We start from the raw sequence: 24,710 nt of genomic DNA, 5'->3' as shown, positions 1-24,710 counted from the left end.
ATTGTCAGTATTTGGCCAACAGCCCATCCAAGTACACCTTAATACATGCAATCGACTCCTCAGATCCAACATCAAAAGTAATGTATTCGCTGTAAAACTCCATCACATATAGATATCCGTTCTCTGGAGCCATTCCTGCTGCTTTCACAAGAACTAAATCAAAAACAGATTCACAGATATTGACCAGGTTGTAGTGCTCGATCCTTGATCGCCCAAGAAGCACATCCGACAGGTTTATCCTGCATCTCAGTCTCCCATCATCTGCAAGAAACGACATGCCTACCTCCTTGAGCTGCATGTTTACATCTTCTATGCTTTTCTTCACGTCAAGCATCCTTTGCACTAGAGCTCTTGGCTGTTCAATGCACTGAAGACACGGCTCAATCAACACTCTTGTAAGATCGACTGGCTCAGTTGTGTAAAAGTACAGATACCTTACGCTCAAAAAGTTTTGTTGCTGAACCTCTTGGTCAATTCTGTCAAGCAGCATGGCCACTCCCTTGATGATGGCCAGAGTTGCCACATTATACAGCTCCTCGTCAAAAAACCTGCATTGCCTGAATGCTTCAAGCATGTTCTCGGCGCCGGCGACTCTTGGTTCGCCGCCATCCTCAGAAAACACCCGCTCAAGCACCATCTCGAGCAATTCTTGCTCAAAGCATTCATAATATGGAATGTCCTGCAAACCAATCTTCACAGGAACACCCCTCTGCTTCTCATAAACATCTCCATATGCCCTGAGAAAAGACACAGGGTCGGCAAAGTGGCCCATCATGTCTTCTTGCTCTGGAAGAATGAACACCATAACAAACAGTAGGGATACCGTAGAGCGATTTATGGAGAGCATATCTGCTTAAAAATATTTTTGGCAAAGCCTTGATGGACAAAGAAAACGCATCGGATAATACAGCTCAGGACATGGTGCATGAACGGCGCCACACCAATGCCAAGCAAGATTGCCCACTGGACGTGTTTGCGCCCGAGCTGTTGATAAGCAGGCTGCAGGCGATGGATGACTGCACAGATGAGATTACAAGAATCATCAATGCCACACACATCAGCCATGCAAAGGTCAAGAAGCTGTGCAGAATAGTGAATTCTGTGTCAAACTATAGCACAAGTTCAATAATTGAGATGACAAAGGAGAAGAATAGGGCTACGAGATACATATCAACATATCTGATGCTGAGCAGGATACACAGGTTGGTTCAAGAGGGAAAATGCTTTGGAATTGCTGAGGAAATGTACGACGAGGTGTTTCTGGTGCGGTTCAGAGATGTTGATCCAAACATAAGGACACTGTGTGTTGAATGGATGTATGAGTGGGTTGTGAGTGTGCCGAGTGTTTTTGGGTCTGCACATTACCTGAAGTATCTTGGATGGGCGCTTAGCGATAAGAGCGATGTGGTGCGTAGAAGAACAGTAAGACTGATAGCCAGGCTGGTGGAGAAGAATGTTGATGTATGCCAACTTATTTCGAGGTTCAAGGGTAGGATTGCAGAGATTGCACTAGATGACAAGAGTCCTGGATTGAGGGATGATGGAAGGATGCTATGCATAGTGCTGTATGCCAACGGGATGATTTTGAAGGCAGATATACTGCGGATCTTGGCTGTTGTTGATGAAGGTAGTCAAGGCGAATTGCTGAAGAGGGTGATAATGAAGATGCTGAACGAGGAGATGGCCGAGCAAGCACAAGAGCCACCGCTTGCCAACCATAAAGGAGTGCATGAACTTTTATGCAATGCATCGATGTTTGTATGTTCATGCATTCCGCACACGCCGGAGGATGTGGATGTGTTTAACAGTTTTGTGCTGGAATTTCTACGACGACGAAGTGTGTGCTGTGAATCGCGTGTACTGTGCTACCTAAAGATGCTGAAGGTGCTTTCAAGTAGTGTGATGGATGTTGAGAAGCACTGTGAGATGCTTGATGTTGCAAAAGACAATGAAGAAAACCTGGTTGAAGTGATTGGATCTCTTGCATTGGTGGACATTGGGGTGTTTAGCAAGAGGCCTGATGTGACAGATAGGATTATAGTAAGGGGAAGGGAGTTATGCATTAGCCATGCAAGCGAACGGATGGTATGGGTATTTGTTGATTTGCTTAAAAGGCTTGAGAGTGTGTTTTATCCATTGGTGTGGCAGTCGGTTGAGCTGCTGAGGCATGAAGGAGCGATGTTTATGCGTGGGCTGATTAGGTCGTTTGATGTCTCGGTGCATACCGATGATGAGTGCAGTACGGAGGTCAAGTGCTATGCAGCATTGTGGAATGTTATGTCTGAGGATTACGCGAGGATGGAGCAATATGAACTGAAGGATGTGGCGAATTCTGATGTACTATGTGACTTTTTGGTTTTTTTCAAGCAAAGATGCGTTGAGTTTGATGTAATTGGGAGAGAAGTAGCAGACTGCACAGGAAAGGGACGGAGGCTGAAGAGCATGTATGACAGGCTTTCTGTGCTGCTCAACACTGAGGCAAAGAATGTATTTGTTGATAGGCAATCCTGTATTTCATTATTTAAGCTGGTTGAAGAAGGGCTTCTGGTTGAGCATTGCGACATTTTTTTCGATGTATGCGATACCGAGCTGGTGGGTGAGTTTTTGAGCAGGTCGAAGTGCAGAGCATGTCTTGTTTCTGGATACTTCAAGTATCTTGCACGAGTAGACGAGGGAAAGCAAGTGTGCAGCGTTGGCAAGATGGTTGCGTCGAAGTGCGGAGTCTTGAAGAAAGGAGCTGATAGAGACAAGGTTGTTTTCAGAGGAATGAGAATGCTTGTTGAGATGAAGAGGGAGTTTCTGTATGACACTGTTCTTGTGTATTTTGTTCCGTACCTCAGCAGCAACGAATGCATTGTGATTGAGCAGTGTGTGGGAAAGTCGCGACTGAAGATGTCTTTGCTCAAGAGAAGCAGGAGCCGCGGATGATAGCTGTGCTTGACATAAATTATTGTGGTATAAATGTATTGTGTCGAATGCATGAATGAAGTGTGTATGGAAGATATTGAAGTATTCGATGAGGAAGGCAGATGGAGTGTGTGGGATGTCGATGTGTGGAGTAAATATTGAGCTGTTTGGAGAGGTGGTTCAGCATTCACGGTTTAGTTCACAGGGTGTTCGAAGACAGCAATGGCTGCACATATATGAGCAGAGCAATCTGATGCTTGATGTTACAGTATCTGAATCATGTATAGAAGTGCGACTGCATGTGATATCTGCAGTGAGGCACGAGATTGTGCTACTTGAACGAGCAGGCTTTGAGATGGAATGCGAAATTGATGTATGCATGGAAAGGAATATGGTTTCATGCAGGCATTCAGGTAGACAATTCAAAATCATGCTTGCTGATGAGAAGGAGACACTGTCCTTTGATCAGCAACTGGAGATAACATCACACAGGCACAGTACAAAGTACCGATGCAAAGCCATGCTTGATGAGTTTGCTAAGATGACCACATATTCATTGGGCACGATCCAGCCATTCACATGTGATTATTCTGGTGGAAGAGTACAATCAAAACTAAGTGCGTTTATGCAACATGAGACACGTAGAGACAGATTGATCAAGCAGTTTTTAATTCTGATTTGCAAGGAAACCAACTCAATCCAAAAAGATCATGTTTTCGCGATGGAACCTAACTGAGTCAAACGAAGCAAAGAACCCAATCAGGTTTTTCCTCTGGTGGATTTCTGGATAGATTACTGCCTTCTTATATTCTTCTCGCTGTATCTCATCCACTTCAATGCATTCTATTGATGAGCCTTTCCTTAGCCTGTGGAAGATTGGCTTATCAAGTAAGAGATACTGAGATGGGCTTTTTGGAACATGAATGGTTTGCTTGCCAAAAGCCATACCGAATTTGATGTCTATGCTGCTTCGCTGATACCTGCACAGCAGCATTGCAAAGAACACCATTTTTCTGATTTGGTGCAGCAGAAAGCTCTGTCCAGTGATCTCCAGCTTGATATACTCTATTCCGTCAGATGTGTATGTGTCGGAAACCGTGATTGATCGGATATATCTTTTTGTTCCCTTGTCTGTGTTCTGCTTTGTGAAGTTGTGGAAGTCCTGTGTGCCCAGGTATTTCTGGAGAATCTCGTTGAACGTCTGGATGTCTTCCTTGGGTGAAGTGTATCCAACGACTTGATCTATCAAGCTTTCTGGATACTCTCTCCACAATCCAAACTTTTCCTTTGACATGTCTGATCTTTGCATCTCATCAACCTCTTGAGAAAAGTTGCTTTGCATAAGAAAGAACGTGGGCACGACATACTCATATATCCTGGCGTCTGCTTGCTTGGATGGTATGATACTCTTTGGAAGGCGCACCACATCATATAGATGAATGCATTCCTGTGAAAGTGTGTTTCTGAGACAGCTCACAAACTCTGGTGTTATTGGGACTGATATTTTGACAGAAACAAGGTTGAATGCTGCATGAACGCCCTTGTCTGTTCTCGAAGACGACTTTATGTGGATTTTTCTTGGATCTTCTGCGTTCTGCTGCGTGATGGCGCCAGTGCTTAGCAAGCATTGTGCAATTGTTTTCTCTATTGTGTGCAGGTCGTTGTTGAGCTGCAAGCCATGGTATGCACTGCCGTTGTATCCGAGAAGCAGCCCGACTCGTATCTTCATTACAGGGGTGCCGATGAATTTGTGGATAGAGCACGTACAGGTGAAGTGCATATGCAGAGTGTAGTGTGAAAAGCAGGCAAAAAGCAGGCCCCAACATGCCTACAATTCTGGCAGAGAAGGAAAGCCTGGAGGCGTATCTTGAGATGGAGATTGATGATGAGAGTTTTGAGAAGACTCTGTTTGAATATGGACTGGAGATGGATGGGGTTGTGGAAGAGGAAGGGCGAGTTATGTACAGGATTGAGGTTCCAGCGAACAGATATGACTTGCTGTGCTCTGAGGGGCTGTGCCAGGCGCTTAGAGTGTTTTTTTCGAAGTGTGTGTATGAGCCAATCGATATATTGGCGGGAAAGCTGAGAGTGGAGAAGGAGGGTGGAAGCGAAAGACCGTGGATAGCATGTGCAGTAATACGGGGAATTGATTTTGGAAACGAGAAGGTATACAGGAGCTTTATTGAGTTCCAGGAGAAGTTGCATCTGACGATTGGCAGGAATAGGAAGCTGGCGTCTGTTGGAACTCATGATCTTGATAAGCTGGAAGGGCAAATCGTGTATAGGAGTATGATGCCCAAGGAGATTGTGTTTAAGCCACTGAATGGCGACAGGACGATTCGAGGGGATGAGATGGAAGCGTATTTTGGACAGGGGAGCAAGATTGGCAAGTATGTGAAGCTGATTGAAGACAACGATAAGTATGTGTGCTTTGAGGATTCGAAGGGAGTGATATCTGTGCCTCCAATAATCAACAGTGAGAGAAGCAAGATAGATGAATGCACAAGGAATGTGTTTGTGGAGGTGACTGGGACTGATTTCAACAGGGTCAACACAATGCTGAGGCTAATTGTAGGTGCATTTAGAGGGAAGAGTGTTGAAAGTGTCGAGATTGTGAGCAGCGAGACGAAGATTAGGACGCCTGTTGAATTTAATAGGGTCTATAAGATTACGCTTGAAGAGATAAACAAAGGGCTTGGGCTGAGCCTGACAGTGGATGAATCGAAAGGACTCTTGGAGAGGATGATGCATCGTGCAAGAGTCATTGACGAGGCAAGCATTGAAGTGAGTGTGGATGACATGCGATCTGATGTTCTGCACAAATGTGATCTACTTGAGGATATTGCGATTGCATATGGATTCAACAATTTTGAGAGGAAGCTTCCGCTTACACACTGCATAGGGCGTGAGGATGCACTGAATAAGTTTTGTGACAAGCTTAGGATTGAGTTTGCATCGATGGGGTTTGATGAGTGCTTGACGTTGAGCCTTCTGTCTAATAAAGAGAATGTGGTTGAGAGGGAAAGAGCAGTGGTGGTGAAGAATCCGAAGTCCTTTGGATATGAGGAAGTCCGTACGTCTCTTGTTCCAGGGCTGATGAAAGTAATAGCATCGAATCTGCATGTAAAGATTCCGTTCAAGGTTTTTGAGGTCTCTGATGTTGTTTTTGGTGATGAGGGATGGGAATGCGGGGCAAGGAATGGTAGAATGCTTGCAGCAATGTACTCTGGAGGACGAGCAGGGCTTGAGGAGGTCCAGGGGCCATTGTCGCTTATTTTGGAGAAGTGCGGTGTTCGCAAGTATGTGTATTATGCATATGATGATGAGGCAAGGTATCTGAAGAATCAAGCAGCACAGGTGATTGCGAATGATGAGCTGATTGGATCTGTTGGAGTCTGTAGGCCAGAGATGTGTGAACTTTTTAAAGTTCCTTATGCAACCTCATGCTTTGAAATTGATGCTGAAAAGCTGTTTTGGATATTTATGAAGCGAATGGAAAGGGAGCAGATGCAGTAGTGAATGAGCCAACTGAATGGTTTTGAATCATAGTGAAAAGATAGGAAGCATGCATGCATGTCTTCTAAAAACACATTTAAATAAAAGCACTTGGTTTATTGAAGTATTTGTTTTATTGATCATCTCCTTATAAGTTTCTTATATGTAGAGTGAGTTTGCAAAGATTATGTCTCTTTTAATCTTGGTGATTCCCAGCTCAAACATACTTTCTAGCTCTGTGTTTCCTATTACTCTTGCAGCACAACCAAGCTGCCTAAACAGCTCTTCCAGTCTTCGGAATGTTCGGATTATGCTTCCCTCAAAGATGCTTGTGCTGTTGCATATGCTTGTAAATGTGTGTCCACACACCCACATCCTCACAACATCCATCAGCTCGTAAGAAAACCTCTTTAGATACATTGCAGGATCAGCATCTATCGAACAGGACTTCAGCACCTTGCATACCTTTTCGACCGAGTCGCTCAAAAGCTTGTAGTACTGCTTGTTTTCATCGCTGAGCACGAAGTTATCCGAATCCCACTCCTCAAACACAATACAAGATAGCAGTGGAACAAAGTGCTCAGCAGGAAGCCCTGCAAAATCACCGTTCAGGATCATCTCTGTAAGCACAAGCTCATCTCCAGAAGAAATCTCGCATGCCATCTTTCCTTTGATCAGCACTGTTGTGTCATCGCAATATTCAAGCTTCTTCAAAACCTCAATCATTTTCATGCATTCTTTCATGTGGTAAACTTCATACAGCTCATTTAGCTCAGACACTTTGCTAAGGTATTTTCTTTTTGACACTTCGTTTACAAAGTATCGTTTGCACTCGGCTACAGATCCCACTTCGAGTGTTGTGCATATCTGGTCTCCAGTGCCCTGTTCAAATACGCTTTCATTGCATGAACACTCTTCTTTGCACACAGACGGTCTTGAGCATTCAGATATCCCAGGTATTGTTCTATTATTACTATTGCCCTTCAAATCGGCCTCTTCCACACAGCTTCCATTGAGAAACTCCAATCCACTCCGGGCACTTTTCAGCAATCTTTGCCTCGATGTCTGCTATGCTCTTGTTCAAATCGTCCTCAACCACAATCTTCTGAAACTTCCTCGAAAACACCTTCAAGTCAACTTTCACTCTGCTGTTGTACACACAATCCACATAATGCAACGGATAGCTGCACATATACACACCATTGTCCGTGTTGACAATGCACCACACACATTCCTTAACCTTTGATACAATTGCATTGCGGATAATCAATGATGGCCCATTTCTGGGGATAAACAGATCAACCACTCTTCCCTTCTTCAGGTATTCTTCAATCCTTGGCTGTAGTTTTCTGTTTCGCTCAACTCTCACCATTTCCCTTTCAATGTACATCCTGGCAACATCATTCGGCTCGATCTGCTCCAGCTGCTCGTACATCTCAAAGACCTGTGCCTCCTTTTCCAAAGACTTTTTGTATGCCTGGAAATGGAAAAAGCTTCTGCTGATCAAATACAACGGATTAAGGTCCTCAACCCTCATCAGATTCAAAATCATGTTATATGTCAGCCTGAACGCACTCATAAGGTTCTCCGATGATGGCGAAAGCAGCTTGTCAACCTCTCTCTGCGTGATGGGCTCCGACATGATGCAAATCACAATGCCCATGGTGTCGAGCCCTCGCCTTCCTGCTCTGCCGCTCATCTGAATGTATTCTCCAGGATTTATCAGCCTGGTTCGCTCGCCATCATACTTCTTCAATGCTGTAAACACAACAGACTTTGCAGGCATGTTCAGTCCAATCGAAAATGTCTCTGTTGCAAACAAAACCTTCAGAAGGCCCTCCTGGAAGAGTATCTCAACAACCTCCTTGATGATTGGAAGAAGCCCTGAATGGTGGATTCCAATGCCCCTTGCAAGAAGAGGCAGGATGTTCTGAATAATCGGGATCTCCCTGTCCTCCTTGCGCAGTGACACAATTGCATTTGTAAAGATCATCCTGACCATCTTTGCCTCCTCGTCTGACAGATAGTCTCCATCGAGTTGTGTGGCAAAGCGCTCGCAATCCTTTCTTCTGAATGAAAAAACAACCACGGGAAGCGATGCATCCTTGACTGCATTGTTGACGTCTCTGTATCCGATATTTCGTTTTCTTGTTGAGCGCATTGCTGCAAGAAAGTTTGATCTATGGAACTTCGTGTCTTTTATCTTGTACAGCTTATCAGACTTGAAATAATGCACCAACGGAGTCACACGCTTTTCTGTGTACACAACATGAACCACCTGGCTCTGGATGAAGCTTATCCACTCTGCAAACTCCAATGCATTTGGAATGGTGGCGCTGAGAAAGACCATCCTGATGTGCTTTGGAAGCAATATGATTGTCTCCTCCCACACCACGCCACGCTCCTTGTCACGCATGTAATGGATCTCGTCGAAGATTATCCAGTGGATCTCCCTAACAACCTCGCCTCCCCTGTACAGCATGTTGCGGAGAATCTCCGTTGTCATCACAAGGCAGGATGCAGTCGGGTTGATTGTGACGTCTCCGGTCATAAGGCCCACGTCATGGAACTCAGAAAGAAGCTCTCTGTACTTCTGGTTTGACAGTGCCTTGATTGGTGATGTGTATACAACACGCTGCTTGCTCTTGAGCGACATTGCAATTGCATACTCAGCAACAACGGTCTTTCCGGAGCTTGTGTGTGCACTTACAAGAACGCTTTCGTCTCTTTCCAGGCTGCACACAGATATCTTCTGGAAGTCGTCAAGCTCAAAGAGATATGTTTTTGAAGACGGCTTCTGAAACACCGTTGGCAACGGGGTGTATGCATGTCCAAACGGAACAACTGCCTCGTGACGAGTGCCGCCTCTATCGAATATATCGACGGTTTCTGTTCTTTTGCTTGACTTCTGAGGCGCATCTACAAAGGTATGCCTGTACGGTTCCTCGCATGTAGCATCGTTCATTTGTAGGGTGTACAAACAAACGGAAATGGATTGCTGCGCATGTGTGGAGTCAGTGCAAAAGTGTGCAAAAGAGATGGGACCTAGGGGATTCGAACCCCTGCACAATAATTGTATTCGATCTTGAGTCGAACGCCTTAGACCGCTCGGCCAAAGTCCCACACACTTAGAACTACACACACGAACCCATATCCATCTACAAACACACGGCACACGATACATGATACATTGCTCAAGGCATGCATTCACGGCCAGGTACTAAACGCTTGCCCAAGCTCTTTGTGAAATGCAAACCCTTGCAATATGCTATCTGCAGAACAAATGACACTGGCACACGAATCCATTGGCAAATACGAATGCTCAGCAGTAATGCTTGTCAAGTTTCTGCTGGACACGCTTATTTCTGTGACGAACACTAGGAGCAGATCAAGGATGTTTTTTCTTTTCCCGAATGAATTTGGTGAAGATGCAACAGACAGAAATGACTTTCAATCATTCTATCCGACTACTACTCAGGTTTTGGATACGGAGATGGAGGCAAAGTATACTGTTGAGATGCTTGAAGAGACGCTGTGCAGCTTGGCCTCCAAAGCAAGCACATTTATAGGCGAAGAGCGCAAAGCAGAGTACAGCAGGTTTCAAAATGAGATAGGTGTGTATTTCAAGCAATACTTCGAAGATATGGACGAGCTGAAGATTCCGTTTGAAATCAGGAATCCAGGGCTGTACTCGAACGGAAAGGAACCTAGGGTCTGCTTCAAGGACATACTTGATCTTCTTCCTGCATTTAAGTGCAATAGCGTGGAATCGAGTGAGCTGCTGAGACAGATGTGCACCACAATCAACACGAATGAAATACTGAGCACATCCATAGTTATCAAGAGGATCTGCTCGATGAGCTCGCAAATGAACGCCGATCTGGTCAACCTCCACTTGAAGAGTGCAATTGGCGACGAGGTTCTGTGCCAAAATAGTCGTATGCTGCGGGTGTTTGTTGAAGCTTCGGTGATAAGGTACAAGATCATGGATTCGCTTTTCTTCATCAACCAGCTCGACTGTGAGGTTGTATGTAAGGCGAACGAAGAGCCGAGTGCATTGATGATGATCACACAGATTGTTATAGGTTTATGTGTCCTTGCCGTAGGATGCATTTTGAAACTTCTATGTGTTTTCTGACGGTGGCGAATGGCTACAGCTATTATTTAAAGTACTTATTGTTTGATGTGTTGTGCTGTTTTATGTTTTATGTTTTATGTTTTATGTTTTATGCATTATGCTTGTTGATGTGTGGCTATGCAAGTATGTATATCTAGAAATAATATGTGCATAGAGTAATTGGAAAAGCAGTTAAAAAAAATGTGTATACAGACAGCATGGGATTGGAGAAAATTGAGGTGGAGAACTTCAAGTCATATCGTGGAAAGCACCTGATAGGGCCTTTTGATAGGCTGACGTGTGTGATCGGGCCAAATGGATCTGGAAAAAGCAATGTGATGGATGCGATCACGTTCTGTCTTGGTGTTGGGGCATGGCGCTTGCGAACAAGTAGTGTGTGTGGCGTGATCAATGATGGAAGCGGATATGCAAGCGTGACACTGCATATTGCAACGAAAAGCGGAGCAAGGGCATTGTGTAGGCGTGTGGATGCAGGCGGAAGGAGTAGCTATGCTGTTGATAGCAATGGTGTTGGATATGACGAATTCCAAGAAGCATTGCAGCAGATGAATGTGATGATGGATGCACGGAACTTTATGGTATTTCAGGGGGATGTTGGAAAGGTTGGGAGGATGGCACCGATGGAGATTACGAGATTGTTTGAAGAAATGAGTGGTAGCAGTGAGTACAAAGATGCATATGACGAGAAGGCGAGAATACAAAGCAAGGCGTTGAATGATTGTGCGATGCTTTTTGAGGAAAGAAAGGATCTGTGCATAAGGATGAAAGAAGCGCAGGAGGTTAAAGAGCAAGAAGAGGAGTTTAGAAGGATGATTGCGAGAAAGGCAAGCCTGCAGAGGGAGATGGTTATTCACGGGTTGTATCGTAGGGTGAATGAGATTAATGAAGTATGCATAAGGAAGCAAGGCATTGATGAGGAGACCAGGGATGTGCAGGGGCGTATTGACTGCAAGGAGAGGGAGATTGTGGTGTATAGAGCCAGGATTAATGAGGCACGTAGGGAGTATTTTGAGGCTAGTGCGCGAGTTTCTAAGCAGCGAGAGCAGATTAAAGAGAAAAGAGCGATTGCGTGTAAGAATGAGCATGATGAGGAGAGTAGAAGAACGCAAGTAATCGATATTGAGCATAGAATGAAAGTCAAGCAAGAGATCATGGCAGAGAAGACGAAGGAGCTTGGAAAGCGAAGCAAGGAGCTTGAAGAGGTTTGCAGGGAGAGTGAAAGATTGGAGATGATGGAGTGTGAGAGAATGCAGGCACTGGAGTATGCAGGGCTGATTGAAGGATTAGATGAAAGCGAAAAGACAATGCAAAGCATGTGTGGAAGTGATATAAAGATGTTGGATTCGCTTGATTTGGAGAAGTATCCAAAGAAGGTTCTGGAAGGGGAATGCACAGCGAGGTTGAGTATGCTGAGGGAGAAGAGTGAAGAGTACCGGGAGAGCCTAAATGAAAGAGCGAATGCAAGATCGAATGTGATATTGAAGATAAGCAGTCTGGATGAGTCGGAGCAGAGGCTTAGGGAGAAGATTGCTATTCATGAGACAAAGTATGACAAGCTTGTTGGCGAAGAGAAAGAGCAGAATGCAAGACTTACAGAGCTGTTGGGCGAGATCCTTAGGATTAGGGGAAGGAAAAGAATTGACAGTAAACGGTCTGTAATCAAGGCAACAGTGGGTACGCTTAAAACGATGTTTCCAGGAGTATATGGATGTGTGGTTGATCTTATACGCCCTACGCAGGACAGGTATGAAGTAGCACTATCGATGCTTTTTGGAAGCCATGACTTGTCTGTTGTGGTTGACAGCGAGGCCACAGCAGTTTCGTGCATTAACTTTGTGCGAGACAAGAGATTATGCAAAATGACGTTTCTTCCACTGCAAAGCATGTACTGTGATGGAAAAGGCACTGGCGATGCTTTAAAGGAGATCAGGGCGATTGAGGGAGTGCGCATGGCAAGGGATACGGTGGCATATGATCCAAAGTACAAGAAGGTTGTGATGTATTTGCTGAGCGATAAGCTGATATCTGATGGCCTGGAAGTGTCAAGGCGCATATGCTATGAAAGGGGGCTGAGGATGAGTGTGTGCAGCTTAGATGGGGTGTATATTCACGGAGGAGGATGCCTGATGACAGGAGGAAGATGCCAGAAAAACCGATTTGATGAGGACGAGCTTGATAAGCTGATGAGGAGTAGAGCAGAGGTGCTTTGCGAGCTGAAGAAGATTCATGACATGAAAGGCGAGTTTTCGCATGTTGAGATGTGCAGAGAAAGAATATCGGTATGTAATGAAAGCAAGTGCATGGCGATTGATGAGCTGAAGAGAATAGATGCGGAGATTGACGAATGGAAAAAGAAACTTGTGGAGATAGATAGGCAGGAGAAGGCTATTGCGGAAGACTTAGATAAGCTGAGCAAAGACATCCGTGCTCTGGAGCAAAACAAGCTGATGCTGGAGGATAAGCTTGGCGAGATAGAATCCAAGGTTTTTGAGGGTGTGTTTCCCAATACGTACTTTGGGAGTTACAAGGAGTACAAGGAGGCCAAGTCGAATGATGTGTTTACGCGAAGGCTTATTGAGTGCGAAGGATTGAAGCTTAGGATTAGAGGTAGGATTGCGTTGGTGGAGCAAGAGATGAAAGGCATTGCAGAAGAAGTTGAGTTGATGAAGGAGGAAAGAGAATGGCTGGGCAGAAGTATCGAGGGAGATGCAATTGACATGGAGGTGATGAGTAGAAAGCTTATTGATCTTGAGAGCGAGGAGAGCGCCAAGGCTAAGGAAATAGATATGATTCGCAATGAATCGAAAGACATGAACGACGATTTCCGAAAGCTAGTATGCAAGCGGAACGAGCTTGATAAGGAAGCAGTGAACTGCATGTCTGCGAAAGAGCGTCTTGAAGAGGAGGTTAAGAACACAATGATGTTTTCTGCAATGGAGGAGATTGCGATTCCTTATATTGGCGGCGAGATGTCGATGGAGAAGATCGACTTTTCTGGAGTGTCTGGAGATGCAGAGCAGTTGGAAAGAGAGTTTGAGCAGATCAATATGAAGATGGAAAGGCATGCGCCGCTGAAAAGGATGGAAAGCACCGATAATGATAATGATCGTTCCAGGTACATGAGGATCAACAGTGAATACGAAAGGCTCAAAGACGCAGCAATCAAGGCAAAGAGCGAATTCAACGATGTCAGGAAGAAGCGAGCTACCATGTTTCTTGATTGCTTTGAGAAAGTGAACAAGGAGGTGTCAAGGATATACAAGGCACTTACCACAACTGACACATCGGAGGGAAATGCATATTTGGTTCTTGAGAACCAAGCAGAGCCCCATAAGGGAGGTGTTGGATTCCACTTGATGCCACCAAGCAAGCGATTCAGAGAAATGAGGTTGCTGTCAGGGGGAGAAAGAACCATGGCAACGCTGTCCTTGCTGTTTTCATTTCATTCATATAGGCCTGCACCTTTCTATGTGTTTGACGAGATAGACTCTGCATTGGATAAAGAAAACGTCGCAAGAATCATATCGTTTATGCTTTCATGCAACACACAGTTTATTGTGATTACTTTGCGGCCAACAATATTCCAGCACAGCGACAGTCTTATCGGAATATACAAGGATCCGTATGCCCATTCAAGCAGAATCCTCACATACAGGCTGAATAGTGAATATTAAAACAATTGAAATGCCTCGGCTGTACATGCATCTGCTCAATGCAAATGACCTTATTCTTGGCTGATTGCAACATAAAATGTTGAATTGAGTTTAATACTAAGATGTGGCCGCTACTCAAACACTGATCTCGATTTTCTACACTACATCGGCCCTGCTTTCAAGCCTCTTCAGCAGCTCTGCTTCAAGAAATTCTCTTTTCTTCAGGTAAAGCACATCCTCCATACCATGCTTGCCTTTTTTGTTTGTGCTTACTGATGGGCTGGCCTTGCCTGTCTCCTTGAATATCTCATCTCCATATCCATGCTTGAGAATGCTTGCCTCCGACTCAATGCACATCTTTTCCAGCTCGTAGTTCTTCTTTTCCTTGTTCATTTGCTCCCAGTATGCCTCGCTTATCATCCTATTTTCATAAAGCTCTCCAAGCACTTCCATGTCCTTCTCAAGCTTTGTTACCCTCTCCAAGAAGGTTGCCCCAGCCTTTGTCAATTGCTTCAAAAGTGCTTGCTGCTGGCTCCCTTCAGCCTTCATTCCAAAGTATTTCTCAAGCTCTGCATTGTGTGCCTCATATGCCAACTTTTCTGCTCGCTTATACTTCTTAATAAGAGAATACAGAACAATGATCGACGAAATAATTATAGCAGCCTGCAGAAACATTCAAAGGGTTTGTGTAATGCTGTATTTGTGTGTGCAAATACACAATATACTCAAATGCACAGCACACAAACAATTTCTGCATCAGGCATCAGCACTAACCAGCCAATACACATGGCCATGCTATAGCATTATACTCATGGACTGGATTATTCGCAAAGCACACATGCATCTGGCATCGTCAAGAAATCATCTTTAATTATTCTGCCTGCTCAGTCCTTCTCATAATCCTTCGGCTCAAATGCTTTCTTCGCAAGCTTGATCTCTTCGTTTGTTATCAGCAGGTGCCGGACCCTGGTGTACTTCTTCCTATCTCTTTTGAGATGATAAAGCAAGTCCTCTGTCTTTGTCTTTCCCTTTACTTGTGCCATGTTATGAGTGTTTGTCAGCAAAATGCTCAAATAGTCCAGCACATACCCATGCAAAGCCTCAGTAGTGTCGTATCTTGGTGCACTTACATCTCCATACCCATACATCATCACCTTGATGTCCTTCATGAAGTTTATTCTCCTTCCCTCCTTCATCCTAGGGATACCAGCAAAATACGGGCTTACATTTACATGCTCACAAACACACCGCAGTCGCCATACGAAATAACAACACAGCTTACAACACTACCAACAGCGAATCTGTTGCACAGGTACTCTTCAGGGTCGAACTCAGCCGGCCTGAACACTGCACGGTACTCCAAACTACATCTTTTCCCATCAACTTCGAATATACGCAGTACAACCTGTGTGAACGACACTCGGACGATCCTGGCTGTTGCTTTGCATCCTATTTCTGGAAGACCTATCTGCACAAATGGACTTCCGTTGTGCAGCAGAATGTCTGTTTGATCCCCTGGAAGATTGATCATCAGGGCAGCGCACACCATAGATTTGAGCATATTGGCTCTACTAGCAATGCTCCTTATTTCCCTGGGATCATCTCGGCATGCCCCTGTGCATGGCTAGGGAAAGGAGCGCTCAATCGAATGCAAATAGGCAGTGCCTGCAAGGCGCACAGGGTGTAAAAGGAATGCACGATGTGTCTGATAGGACCAAACCACATTTTAATGCACGATGATGCACACTGAGAATGAACAGGAAGGTAGTGGAGTACAAGATTATAGACTCGAAGAAGGACATTGCGAAAATCTACGATGCGAAGGAAAAGCCAAAGAGGAATAGAATGCTGCTTTCTGAATGGCAAAGCCTGACGCTTGAGCAAAGCTTTCGAATGAATCCGTATCCTGGCAGAGCTGAGAAGTACAACATGTTTATGAGGACAAGGATTCCAATGAAAAACATCAACATCTGGTTCCAGAACAGACGTGCAAAGGAAAGGTCGTTATATGAAGAGGGCTTGCTGAGCATTGATCGCCCGGCGCCAGCTTGGAGCGAAATCGAGACAGCAAACCAGCAGATCTGCGAGGACTTAAACAAGTACTACAGATATTGAGCGTTGTAGTCGTGCACTTGCATGGGAAGCAAGCAAAATGAACATTACGCGAGCATATTGATATTACGGAATGGCGTTGCTCAATAGCACCACAGAAAGCATTTGATGTGCTGAACAAACAAAAACAAAATAAAATTATTGGCATGAAAATTCAGCGCTAGCATTGTGTGACGCTGACCTCGATAAATGTTGCAATGCACTACCCTGGCAATACTTAGATGATTACCGATCTTGGAAAGTCAATAACAGCGGCGTTGTCGAATCTTGTGAATTCGCAAGCAACGGACCAGCAGGTTGAGGCAGCAATAAAGGAGATATCGAACTCGCTGATACTCTCGAATGTGAAGCCAAAGTATGTGAGCGATCTACGGGCCGAGCTGAACCAGAAGCTGAGGGCGGATTCAATTGCTCCGGGAATGAACAAGGGGAAGGCGGTGCAGAATGCAGTGTATGACAAGCTGATTGATCTTCTTGATCCGAAAAGCAAGGGATATGAGATCAGGAAAGGCAAGGGGAATGTAGTGATGTTTGTTGGCTTGCAGGGATCTGGAAAGACAACAAGTGTGTGCAAGTATGCAAACTTCTACAGGAAGAAGGGATATAAGGTGGGGATTGTGTGTGCAGACACGTTCCGAGCAGGAGCATTTGATCAGGTAAAGCAGAATGCACTGAAGATCAAGGTCCCGTTTTTTGGAAGCTCGGAAGCGGATCCCGTGAAGGTTGCATGTGCCGGGGTTGAGAGATTCCGAAAGGACAAGTTTGAAGTGATTCTTGTGGACACGAGCGGTAGGCACACACAGGAGAGCGAGCTGTTTGCAGAGATGAAGGAGATAGTTGCAGGGATTTGCCCGGACAATATTGTGTTTGTGATGGATGCAGGGATAGGGCAATCTGCAGAGGATCAAGCGCTTGGATTCAAGAGGGCTGTTGATGTTGGGTCGATTATTCTGACGAAGATTGACGGGACAGCAAAGGCAGGTGGAGCAATAAGCTCTGTTGCAGCAACAAAGTGCCCGATTGAGTTTGTTGGGACTGGCGAGGGCATGGAGGACATTGAAGTGTTCAATGCAAAGAGGTTTGTATCAAAGATGCTTGGAATGGGCGATGTCGAAGGGCTTGTTGAGAAGATGGAGAGCCTTGGGATAGATGAGAAGGAGGTTGTGAAGAAGCTGAAGCAGGGGAGTTTTACGATTGGAGACTTCTACGAGCAGTTCCAGAAGATACTGAGCCTGGGGCCAGTGTCGAAGCTGCTGGAGATGATTCCTGGATTTTCTGGGCTTTCCCTGCCTGATGAGGGTGCATTTAAGAAGTTGATATATGTGTTTGATTCATTCAGCCGGTCTGAGTTGGACTCCACGGGCGAGTTGTTTGAAAAGCAGCCCAATAGGATTCTGAGAGTTGCAAAAGGAAGCGGGACATCGGTAGAGGGAGTTTCTGAAATACTTTCACAGTTCAAGAAGGTCAGTGGAATCATGCAGAAGTTCAGTTCGATGCCTGGGATGGAAAGCATGCTTGGCAATCCGTCGGCAATGAATCTGTCTCAGAAGATGAGGATGAAGGATCATGCAAAGGATGTGTTTCCAAAAGACTTCTTTGACCAAATAGGATCCATGTTCTGAATGTGCGATGTGTTTTTCAATTAAAAGATATGCAAGGTTGAAATTTTACTATAATTGATATCTAGGAGTGGACTTCCTGGCGAATGTACACTGGCTATGTGTTTTTGTTTTCTTCGGGCTGCCTGGCGATTCCATCTATTCCTCTGAATGCGATTGCATTTGATTCATCGATGTGCTTCCTGCAGACACCACCCATGAGTACAATCTCTGAGATGTGGTTTCTGATGACTCTTATCAGCCCAAGTATTCCCTTCTTTTTCGCAATGCTTGTTTTTATCATGTCCTTGATGGGATCCTGTGCATCAATAGACATTGCCATGTCAATGAGCTTCTCGATATTCCTGTTGAACTTCATTGAATATTCGATCAGCTGAAGTGACATTGTCCTTAACCGCTTACACTCTATCTTGTCCATGAGCTCGCTTGAGGTTGTTAGCGTCTCTAGATCTGCAGCAACGGCCCTGTAGTTGTAGTAGAATGCATCTTCATTTATGCTTCTGTCGTATGTACCTTTTTCCTTCAATGTGTTTATATTCGCAACAAACCTGTTGAGGATCCTATCGCAATACATGCTGTCCAAAGAATACTCTACATCTCGTTTTGTCCACAACCTCTTTGGTGTGTATGCTCTTGGCCTGATGTGTGCACACGTGTATTCATCCTTATGCCGGGCGCCTGGCTCTGCATGATTAGACATGCTGTGCCTGCTGGTGATGCAATCATCACTATCATTGCACATATTGGCTTCTTCGTCAGTGGCATGGCTTACAGTACAAATCTTTGGTGTACAGCACACAATATCGCTTGCATCACTACTGCACCCGATGCCGAATGAATCTGGCGTGCTTCCTGAATCAATAAGCATGCAGGGATGCCAAGGAAAATTTAAATATGATAGTATTTCTGTATCTCTGCGAAGGGATCCATAAATGCAGGGACTAATAAACAAAGACGATGACGATGATGTTTTGGCAGCAAGAAGGATTCGCATTGATGATGATGTACAGAAGAAATTTAGCGAGAGAAGATGGGTTTGGGTTCCTAGCGAAAAGGATTCGTATGCTGGAGGATACATTGTGAAAGAGTCCGAGGGTTATGTGAAGGTGGATTGTGGAGGGGTGGTGGTTGATTGTAGGAGCAAGGATGTGTTTCGGATGAATCCGCCGAAATTTGACATGGTTGAGGACCTTGCAGAGCTGAGCTATTTAAACGAGCCTGGAGTATTGCATAATCTCAAGCGCAGGTACCAGAACGGAAGGATATACACATACTCGGGGCTTTTTCTGCTTGCGATAAATCCGTACAGGGATCTGAGGATCTATGGAGAGAGGGATGTCAAGAAGTACACACTGAGCAAGAAGTACGAGCTTGAGCCACACATATTTGCAATAGCAAACGAGGCATACAGGCTGATGGTGTCGAACGGAGAGAACCAGTCGATTCTGATTACTGGAGAGTCTGGGGCAGGAAAGACAGAGAATACCAAGAGGGTTGTTGAGTTTCTTGCAATGGTTGCAGGATACAGGGGGATGGACGTGGGTGTTGATAGGCAGATAATAGATGCGAATCCGATTCTTGAGGCGTTTGGAAATGCACAGACGGTGAAGAACAACAACTCAAGCAGGTTTGGAAAGTTCATCAAGATCAAGTTCAATGGGGGAAACATATGCGGAGCACATATTGAAAAGTATCTTCTTGAGAAGTCTCGGGTGACGGGGCAGAACGGAAACGAAAGGAACTACCATATTTTCTATCAACTGCTTGCAAGCGACGAGGCAATGAGGAAGCAGCTGTTTCTTGATGGAGAAGTGGGAGACTACAGGTACCTGAAGGGATCGAGATACACGATTCCGGATGTTGATGATGGGGAGGAATTCAAGAGGCTTGTGGAAGCAATGAGTGTTCTGAGAATCGACAGGGACGAGCAGATGGGATACTTCCGGATTGTGTCTGCGATTCTTCACCTTGGAAACATTGAGTTTGGAGAGAAGAATGGGGTTGCGGAGATTGTGAATCTTGAGGTTGCAGAGAAGGCATGCAGGCTGCTGAGCATTTCACTTGTTGAGTTTATCAAGAGATTGATCCATCCGATGATTAAGGCGGGCAATGAGTATGTGATGCATGAAAGGAACAAGGAGCAGGCGGTGAAGATAGTGGATGGGCTTGCAAGGATCCTGTATGACAAGATGTTTGATGGGGTTGTTGAGAGGATCAACCTGTCTCTTAGTTCAAGACACAAAGGAAGCTTTATTGGCGTGCTTGATATAGCAGGGTTTGAGATATTTGAAAAGAACTCGTTTGAGCAGTTCTGCATCAACTACACTAATGAGAAGTTGCAGCAGTTTTTCAACCATCACATGTTTATTCTTGAGCAGGAGGTGTATAGGCAAGAGGATATTGAGTGGGACTTTATTGACTTTGGGCTTGATCTGCAGCCGACGATTGATTTGATTGAGAAGAGTAATCCGATTGGAATTCTGAGTTATCTGGACGAAGAGTGTGTGATGCCGATGGCAACGGAGAAGACCTTTCTTGGGAAGCTGTCAGGGAGTGTTCGGAACAACAAGTTTGAGGTTGACAAGATCAGGGATGTGTTTTTGCTGAACCATTATGCAGGCAATGTTGAGTATAGTGTTGAGGAGTGGCTGTCGAAGAACAAGGATCCGCACTCTGAGGCATTGACATCGCTGATACAAACGTCTGAGGACGGAATGGTGTCTAAGCTGAGCCTGAACGAGACGCAGCTGAAGAAAGGATTTTTCCGAACTGTTTCGCAGAAGCACAAGGAGCAGCTTGGATCGTTGATTCAACAGCTTCAGGGGACGAATCCTCATTTTGTAAGGTGTATTATTCCGAATCTTGAGAAGAGCGGAGAGTATCTGAGCAATGCACTTGTGCTTGACCAGCTGAGATGCAACGGGGTTCTTGAGGGCATAAGGATTAGTAGGCAAGGGTTTCCGTCGCGGATGCGATATGAAGAGTTTGTGGGCAGGTACAGGATACTGATGGAGGGAGCGGATGGCAATGAGTATTTTGATGGAGGGATGTGCATGGAGTATTTCAGGAATGGGTGCCGGCGAGTTCTTGATGGCGTGGGGTTGGGAAGTAACCAGTATAGGCTTGGGATAAGCAAGGTTTTTTTCAGGCAAGGGGTTCTTGCAGATATTGAGGATATGAAGGAGAGCAAGGTTAGTGAGGTGGTGAGAGAAATGCAAGCGTTGATAAGGAAGAGGCTTGTGCACAGGAGGTACAACATGACGCAGAGAAGGATGCGTGCAGTAGAGGTGATACAGAGGAATGCACGTGTATGCTGTGATATTCAGCGGTGGAGCTGGTGGCGGCTGTATCAGAAGATCAAGCCGTTGCTTGATGTGAAGAAGAAGGATGACGAGATAAGGGGGAAGGAAGCGGAGGTACAGGAGTGTGTGAGGCAGCTGGAGATAGAGAAGGCAAGGGGGGAGAAGATAGAGGAGAGTTTGAGGCGGGAGATACTGCGAAGGGAGGAGATGGAGAAGAGTGTTGAGGAGGAGAAGAGATATTCTGCGGAGAAAGAAGAGCTATTGATGGCGTTGAGAGGAAGGATTGAAGAGCTAGAGAATGAAGAAGCGGAGCTCAAGGAGATTGGTTTGAAGGCGAGACAGGAAGCAGAGGAGAACAAGAGGAGAGTGCAAGAATGCAAGAATGAGTATGAAAAGCTGTATAGGAAGAGTAACGAAGACAAAGAGGAGATACGGAAGTATAAGAGCGAAGTAGTAAGGCAGATGGAAGTGATAAGTGAGCAGGAGAGGAGAATGATGGAGATGCGAGAGGAGTTGATCAGCAAATCGAGTGAGAATGATGCAAGGGTGGAGAGGATGCTGAATGAGGAGGCAGAAGAGATTTTGAGGTTAGGCAGGATGATGAAAGAGAAAGAGGAAGAGATTGAGCAGGTACGAAGAGAGCAGCGAATGGCGTCAATGGGAGAAGAAGAAGCAAGGAGGGAGAAGAAAGCGATTGAGGAGGAGAATGGAGAGCTTCGAGTTGGATGTGCGAATGGATTGAGATGGAGGGATGAGCTGATGAGTATGAGGAAGGAGTATGAGATGATGCAAAGGAAGCTTAAGGACGAGGTTGAGGATGTGCAGCTAGAGAATGAGCGATTGGAGGAAGAGCTGCGGAAGGAGATGAAGAGGGTTGAGGAGATGAAGAGCATGAGGAAGAAGGCTGTGGAAGAGCTTGAGTATGAGAGGAGTAGGGGAGATAAGCTTGAGAGGGTGTATCAGGAGGAAAAGAAGCTGCATGAAGAGGCGGCGGAGCAGCTGCAGAGGGAGAAGGTGTTTAAGGATGCAACGCAAGAGTCGTTGCTGGAGAAGATCAAAGGGCTTAAGAAGAGTATGAAGGAGATGAGTGAGAGGCTGAAAGGAGAGGAGATGATGAGCAAGCAGCTTGTGGCGGAGAAGGAAGAAGTGTGTGAGGAGATAAGGATGTTGCAGCAATCGAAGCTGGATGAGATATTTGATCGTGAGGCAGGATTCAACAGTGTGAGAAAGGGGTTGCAGATGGAGATACAAAGGCTTGAGAGGGAGAATCAGAAGCTGAGTATGGATTTGATGGAGATGAAGGCAATGAATGATGTGAGCGAGGAGAGTGTGTCTGGAGCCGAAAAGATGTATGCTATGCTTGAGGAGGAGAGGAAGAAGAGGAAGGATGTTGAGTATCAGGTGTCTGAGCAAGAGAGCAAGAATGTGTTGCTGAGCAGTGAAGTGGAGATGCTGAAGGAGATGATTGAGATAGAGAAGCGAGGGAGAGAAGAGATGATGAAGGAGCAGGAGAAGGATTTGTCTTTGTGCAGGAGTGTTAAGCAAGCAAGGAAGGAGATTGATGAGTTGAGTAGCGAGTTGAGTGTGATAGTTGATTGGTTTAATGTACAGTATGTGAATGTTTTGAATGGATATAAGGAAGAGGTTAGGAGGATGGAGAGAGAGGCTGCTGAGAATGAGATGGAGAAAGAGAAGATGAAGATGGAAGCGGCAGCAATTGAGGAGAAGAATGCAGAGATGAAGAAGCAGATGCAAGAGCATGAGGCAAGGATTGAAGAGAAGAGTAGGATGTGTGATGCAGCAATGAATGAAGTGGCGATGCAGAAAGAAAAGTGCAGGATGATGGAGGAGAGCATATGGGAGAAGGAAGAGGAAGTTAAGAGATATAATGAGAAGTTTGATGAGTGGAATTTGCTGTTTGAAGGGTTGGTGAGCAAAGTAGAGGATGAAGTGAAGGCTATGGAGAATGCAGATGAGGAAAGAAGAAAGATGGCCGAGGAGATGAAGCGATGGAATGAGGAGGGAAGGAAGTGTGTGAGTGTGCTTGAGGAAAGGTATGCTAAGGAGATGATGGCGAGAGTGAAGGATGTGATTGATGAGGAGCGAGTGAAGATGGAATGCTTAGAAGAGAAGCATTTGAAGCTTTGGAAGAGATATGAGGAGATGGAAGAGAGGCAGCAGGGTCTAGTTGAAAAGCATGCGATGGATGCGTTGAGGATTGAAAGGCTGGAAGCAGAGGTGTGTGTTTATAAGGAGAATGAGATGCGAAATGTGGGACTGATTGGTATTTATGAGTCCGAGATAAATGCATTGAAGCGATGCACGCGATTTAAGGAAGAAGTGCTTATGGGATATGCAGGAGGAATGAGTGGGAGTGTTGTTTATGTGAATGACAAAGAGAAGTATCGTGTGCAGGAGCGTAAAAGGATTGATGCGGAGCAGGAGATGCAGAAGATGTGTGAGGAAAGGCAAGCGCAGATGGTTGTGAATAAAAGGTTGCGAGAAGAGGTTGAAAGGTTGAGAGGCGAGGTTGAAGCGAGCAGGATGCAGTCACTAGAGATGAAGAAGAGGCAGGGAGTGCAGATGCTAACGATAAGCCGTCTTAGCAAGGAGCTTGATGAGGAAAGGGAGATGGCGAAGCTGCTCAGGTCACTGAAGTGTGTATCGAAGAAGGCCAGGGGATGACTGGAAGAAATGTAAGTGTAAGTGTAAGCAAGGTGTTTGTGAGCCAGTGGGAATGCAATGCATGTTTTGTGCCTTTGAATAGTGGATTGAAATGTAATGTAATGAAGAAAATTTTGATCCCTCGTACGGATATGTCTAAGAAGAAGAATCACACGAACCATAACCAGAACAGGAAGGATCACAGGAACGGAATAAAGAAGGCAAGGATGCCGCGTTTCTGTGAGTTTGAAGGGCTCCACCCGAGTACAGTGGAGAGGATGGAGGAGGCAGCAAGGTTGTGGAATTCCGCTGCTTTTAAGAAGTGAGAGAGAATAAATGGTTTTCTATGAGTTGTTTGTATGAGTTGATGCCCTAAGGATGGTGTTAGTGATTGATGTGTTTAGGGTTCCTGGAGAGTTTGTGTTGCAGGAGCTGTTTGGAAAGATGGCGATGAAAGAGCTGAATGGAGGGGTGGAGCAGATGATCACAGAGATTCTGGCGGATAACGGGGTGTATGTAATACATAAAGAGACAATGGATGAGGAGGAGATGAGATGGTTGCGATACTACAGTAATGAGGTAGTAGAGGTGCTTACTGAAATGAATGTGCAGTATGTGAACAAAAGCAAGAAGGTCGTGAAGTATTATTATGTGACTAGGGATAGTATGGGAAGATGCAAAAGGCTTGTGGAAGTGGATGAAGGAAGTGCTGAGAAGAAGGAGATGCATGACAAGACAAGCTATCTGCCGTATATTGAAGCACAGTGTGAGGAGGAGGTGATATTCCCGGATGACGAGTGATTGATAAGCAAGAAGTAAG

At 45.2% G+C, this 24,710-nt stretch overlaps 17 protein-coding genes and 1 non-coding gene across 18 annotated transcripts; 10 read left to right on the top strand and 8 right to left on the bottom strand.

Moving 5' to 3' along the window:
* Positions 1-4: 4 nt before the first annotated feature.
* HK407_04g07190 (uncharacterized protein) lies at positions 5-805 on the bottom strand (the record flags this gene model as incomplete). The annotated part of the gene is made up of 1 exon (XM_060420704.1): positions 5-805. One exon carries the CDS (start codon positions 803-805, stop codon positions 5-7), a length of 801 nt encoding a protein of 266 aa, XP_060277069.1.
* Positions 806-879: 74 nt separating this feature from the next.
* HK407_04g07180 (uncharacterized protein) lies at positions 880-2,928 on the top strand (the record flags this gene model as incomplete). The annotated part of the gene is made up of 1 exon (XM_060420703.1): positions 880-2,928. The coding sequence occupies one exon, from the start codon at positions 880-882 to the stop codon at positions 2,926-2,928; it is 2,049 nt and encodes a 682-aa protein (XP_060277068.1).
* A 55-nt stretch (positions 2,929-2,983) lies between these two features.
* Positions 2,984-3,643, top strand: HK407_04g07170 (uncharacterized protein; the record flags this gene model as incomplete). The annotated part of the gene is made up of 1 exon (XM_060420702.1): positions 2,984-3,643. The coding sequence occupies one exon, from the start codon at positions 2,984-2,986 to the stop codon at positions 3,641-3,643; it is 660 nt and encodes a 219-aa protein (XP_060277067.1).
* On the bottom strand, positions 3,602-4,636 carry HK407_04g07160 (putative tRNA pseudouridine synthase; the record flags this gene model as incomplete). Its single annotated transcript, XM_060420701.1, has 1 exon — positions 3,602-4,636. The coding sequence occupies one exon, from the start codon at positions 4,634-4,636 to the stop codon at positions 3,602-3,604; it is 1,035 nt and encodes a 344-aa protein (XP_060277066.1).
* A 95-nt stretch (positions 4,637-4,731) lies between these two features.
* On the top strand, positions 4,732-6,423 carry HK407_04g07150 (phenylalanyl-tRNA synthetase; the record flags this gene model as incomplete). The annotated part of the gene is made up of 1 exon (XM_060420700.1): positions 4,732-6,423. One exon carries the CDS (start codon positions 4,732-4,734, stop codon positions 6,421-6,423), a length of 1,692 nt encoding a protein of 563 aa, XP_060277065.1.
* Positions 6,424-6,561: 138 nt separating this feature from the next.
* HK407_04g07130 (RNA helicase) lies at positions 6,562-9,367 on the bottom strand (the record flags this gene model as incomplete). Its single annotated transcript, XM_060420699.1, has 2 exons — positions 6,562-7,375; positions 7,434-9,367. The coding sequence occupies 2 exons, from the start codon at positions 9,365-9,367 to the stop codon at positions 6,562-6,564; spliced, it is 2,748 nt and encodes a 915-aa protein (XP_060277064.1).
* Positions 9,368-9,441: 74 nt separating this feature from the next.
* HK407_04g07120 lies at positions 9,442-9,524 on the bottom strand. Its single transcript has one exon. It is a non-coding gene; the product is annotated as a tRNA-Leu (tRNA).
* A 143-nt stretch (positions 9,525-9,667) lies between these two features.
* On the top strand, positions 9,668-10,540 carry HK407_04g07110 (uncharacterized protein; the record flags this gene model as incomplete). The annotated part of the gene is made up of 1 exon (XM_060420698.1): positions 9,668-10,540. The coding sequence occupies one exon, from the start codon at positions 9,668-9,670 to the stop codon at positions 10,538-10,540; it is 873 nt and encodes a 290-aa protein (XP_060277063.1).
* Positions 10,541-10,737: 197 nt separating this feature from the next.
* Positions 10,738-14,214, top strand: HK407_04g07100 (structural maintenance of chromosomes protein; the record flags this gene model as incomplete). Its single annotated transcript, XM_060420697.1, has 1 exon — positions 10,738-14,214. One exon carries the CDS (start codon positions 10,738-10,740, stop codon positions 14,212-14,214), a length of 3,477 nt encoding a protein of 1,158 aa, XP_060277062.1.
* A 135-nt stretch (positions 14,215-14,349) lies between these two features.
* Positions 14,350-14,868, bottom strand: HK407_04g07090 (uncharacterized protein; the record flags this gene model as incomplete). The annotated part of the gene is made up of 1 exon (XM_060420696.1): positions 14,350-14,868. The coding sequence occupies one exon, from the start codon at positions 14,866-14,868 to the stop codon at positions 14,350-14,352; it is 519 nt and encodes a 172-aa protein (XP_060277061.1).
* A 209-nt stretch (positions 14,869-15,077) lies between these two features.
* HK407_04g07080 (transcription initiation factor TFIID) lies at positions 15,078-15,389 on the bottom strand (the record flags this gene model as incomplete). The annotated part of the gene is made up of 1 exon (XM_060420695.1): positions 15,078-15,389. One exon carries the CDS (start codon positions 15,387-15,389, stop codon positions 15,078-15,080), a length of 312 nt encoding a protein of 103 aa, XP_060277060.1.
* Positions 15,390-15,421: 32 nt separating this feature from the next.
* Positions 15,422-15,754, bottom strand: HK407_04g07070 (uncharacterized protein; the record flags this gene model as incomplete). Its single annotated transcript, XM_060420694.1, has 1 exon — positions 15,422-15,754. The coding sequence occupies one exon, from the start codon at positions 15,752-15,754 to the stop codon at positions 15,422-15,424; it is 333 nt and encodes a 110-aa protein (XP_060277059.1).
* Positions 15,755-15,945: 191 nt separating this feature from the next.
* HK407_04g07060 (putative homeodomain-containing protein) lies at positions 15,946-16,308 on the top strand (the record flags this gene model as incomplete). Its single annotated transcript, XM_060420693.1, has 1 exon — positions 15,946-16,308. The coding sequence occupies one exon, from the start codon at positions 15,946-15,948 to the stop codon at positions 16,306-16,308; it is 363 nt and encodes a 120-aa protein (XP_060277058.1).
* Positions 16,309-16,526: 218 nt separating this feature from the next.
* HK407_04g07050 (SRP54-type protein) lies at positions 16,527-17,927 on the top strand (the record flags this gene model as incomplete). Its single annotated transcript, XM_060420692.1, has 1 exon — positions 16,527-17,927. The coding sequence occupies one exon, from the start codon at positions 16,527-16,529 to the stop codon at positions 17,925-17,927; it is 1,401 nt and encodes a 466-aa protein (XP_060277057.1).
* A 94-nt stretch (positions 17,928-18,021) lies between these two features.
* On the bottom strand, positions 18,022-18,792 carry HK407_04g07040 (uncharacterized protein; the record flags this gene model as incomplete). The annotated part of the gene is made up of 1 exon (XM_060420691.1): positions 18,022-18,792. The coding sequence occupies one exon, from the start codon at positions 18,790-18,792 to the stop codon at positions 18,022-18,024; it is 771 nt and encodes a 256-aa protein (XP_060277056.1).
* Positions 18,793-18,856: 64 nt separating this feature from the next.
* On the top strand, positions 18,857-23,911 carry HK407_04g07030 (myosin; the record flags this gene model as incomplete). Its single annotated transcript, XM_060420690.1, has 1 exon — positions 18,857-23,911. The coding sequence occupies one exon, from the start codon at positions 18,857-18,859 to the stop codon at positions 23,909-23,911; it is 5,055 nt and encodes a 1,684-aa protein (XP_060277055.1).
* Positions 23,912-24,042: 131 nt separating this feature from the next.
* HK407_04g07020 (ribosomal protein L29) lies at positions 24,043-24,216 on the top strand (the record flags this gene model as incomplete). Its single annotated transcript, XM_060420689.1, has 1 exon — positions 24,043-24,216. The coding sequence occupies one exon, from the start codon at positions 24,043-24,045 to the stop codon at positions 24,214-24,216; it is 174 nt and encodes a 57-aa protein (XP_060277054.1).
* A 52-nt stretch (positions 24,217-24,268) lies between these two features.
* HK407_04g07010 (uncharacterized protein) lies at positions 24,269-24,691 on the top strand (the record flags this gene model as incomplete). The annotated part of the gene is made up of 1 exon (XM_060420688.1): positions 24,269-24,691. The coding sequence occupies one exon, from the start codon at positions 24,269-24,271 to the stop codon at positions 24,689-24,691; it is 423 nt and encodes a 140-aa protein (XP_060277053.1).
* Between the last annotated feature and the right edge of the window lie 19 nt (positions 24,692-24,710).

Source organism: Ordospora pajunii (assembly GCF_021821965.1).
Source record: "Ordospora pajunii strain FI-F-10 chromosome Unknown Cg_04, whole genome shotgun sequence".
NCBI classification, from domain to species: Eukaryota; Fungi; Microsporidia; family Ordosporidae; genus Ordospora; species Ordospora pajunii.
This window is presented reverse-complemented; position numbering and strand designations above follow the sequence as displayed.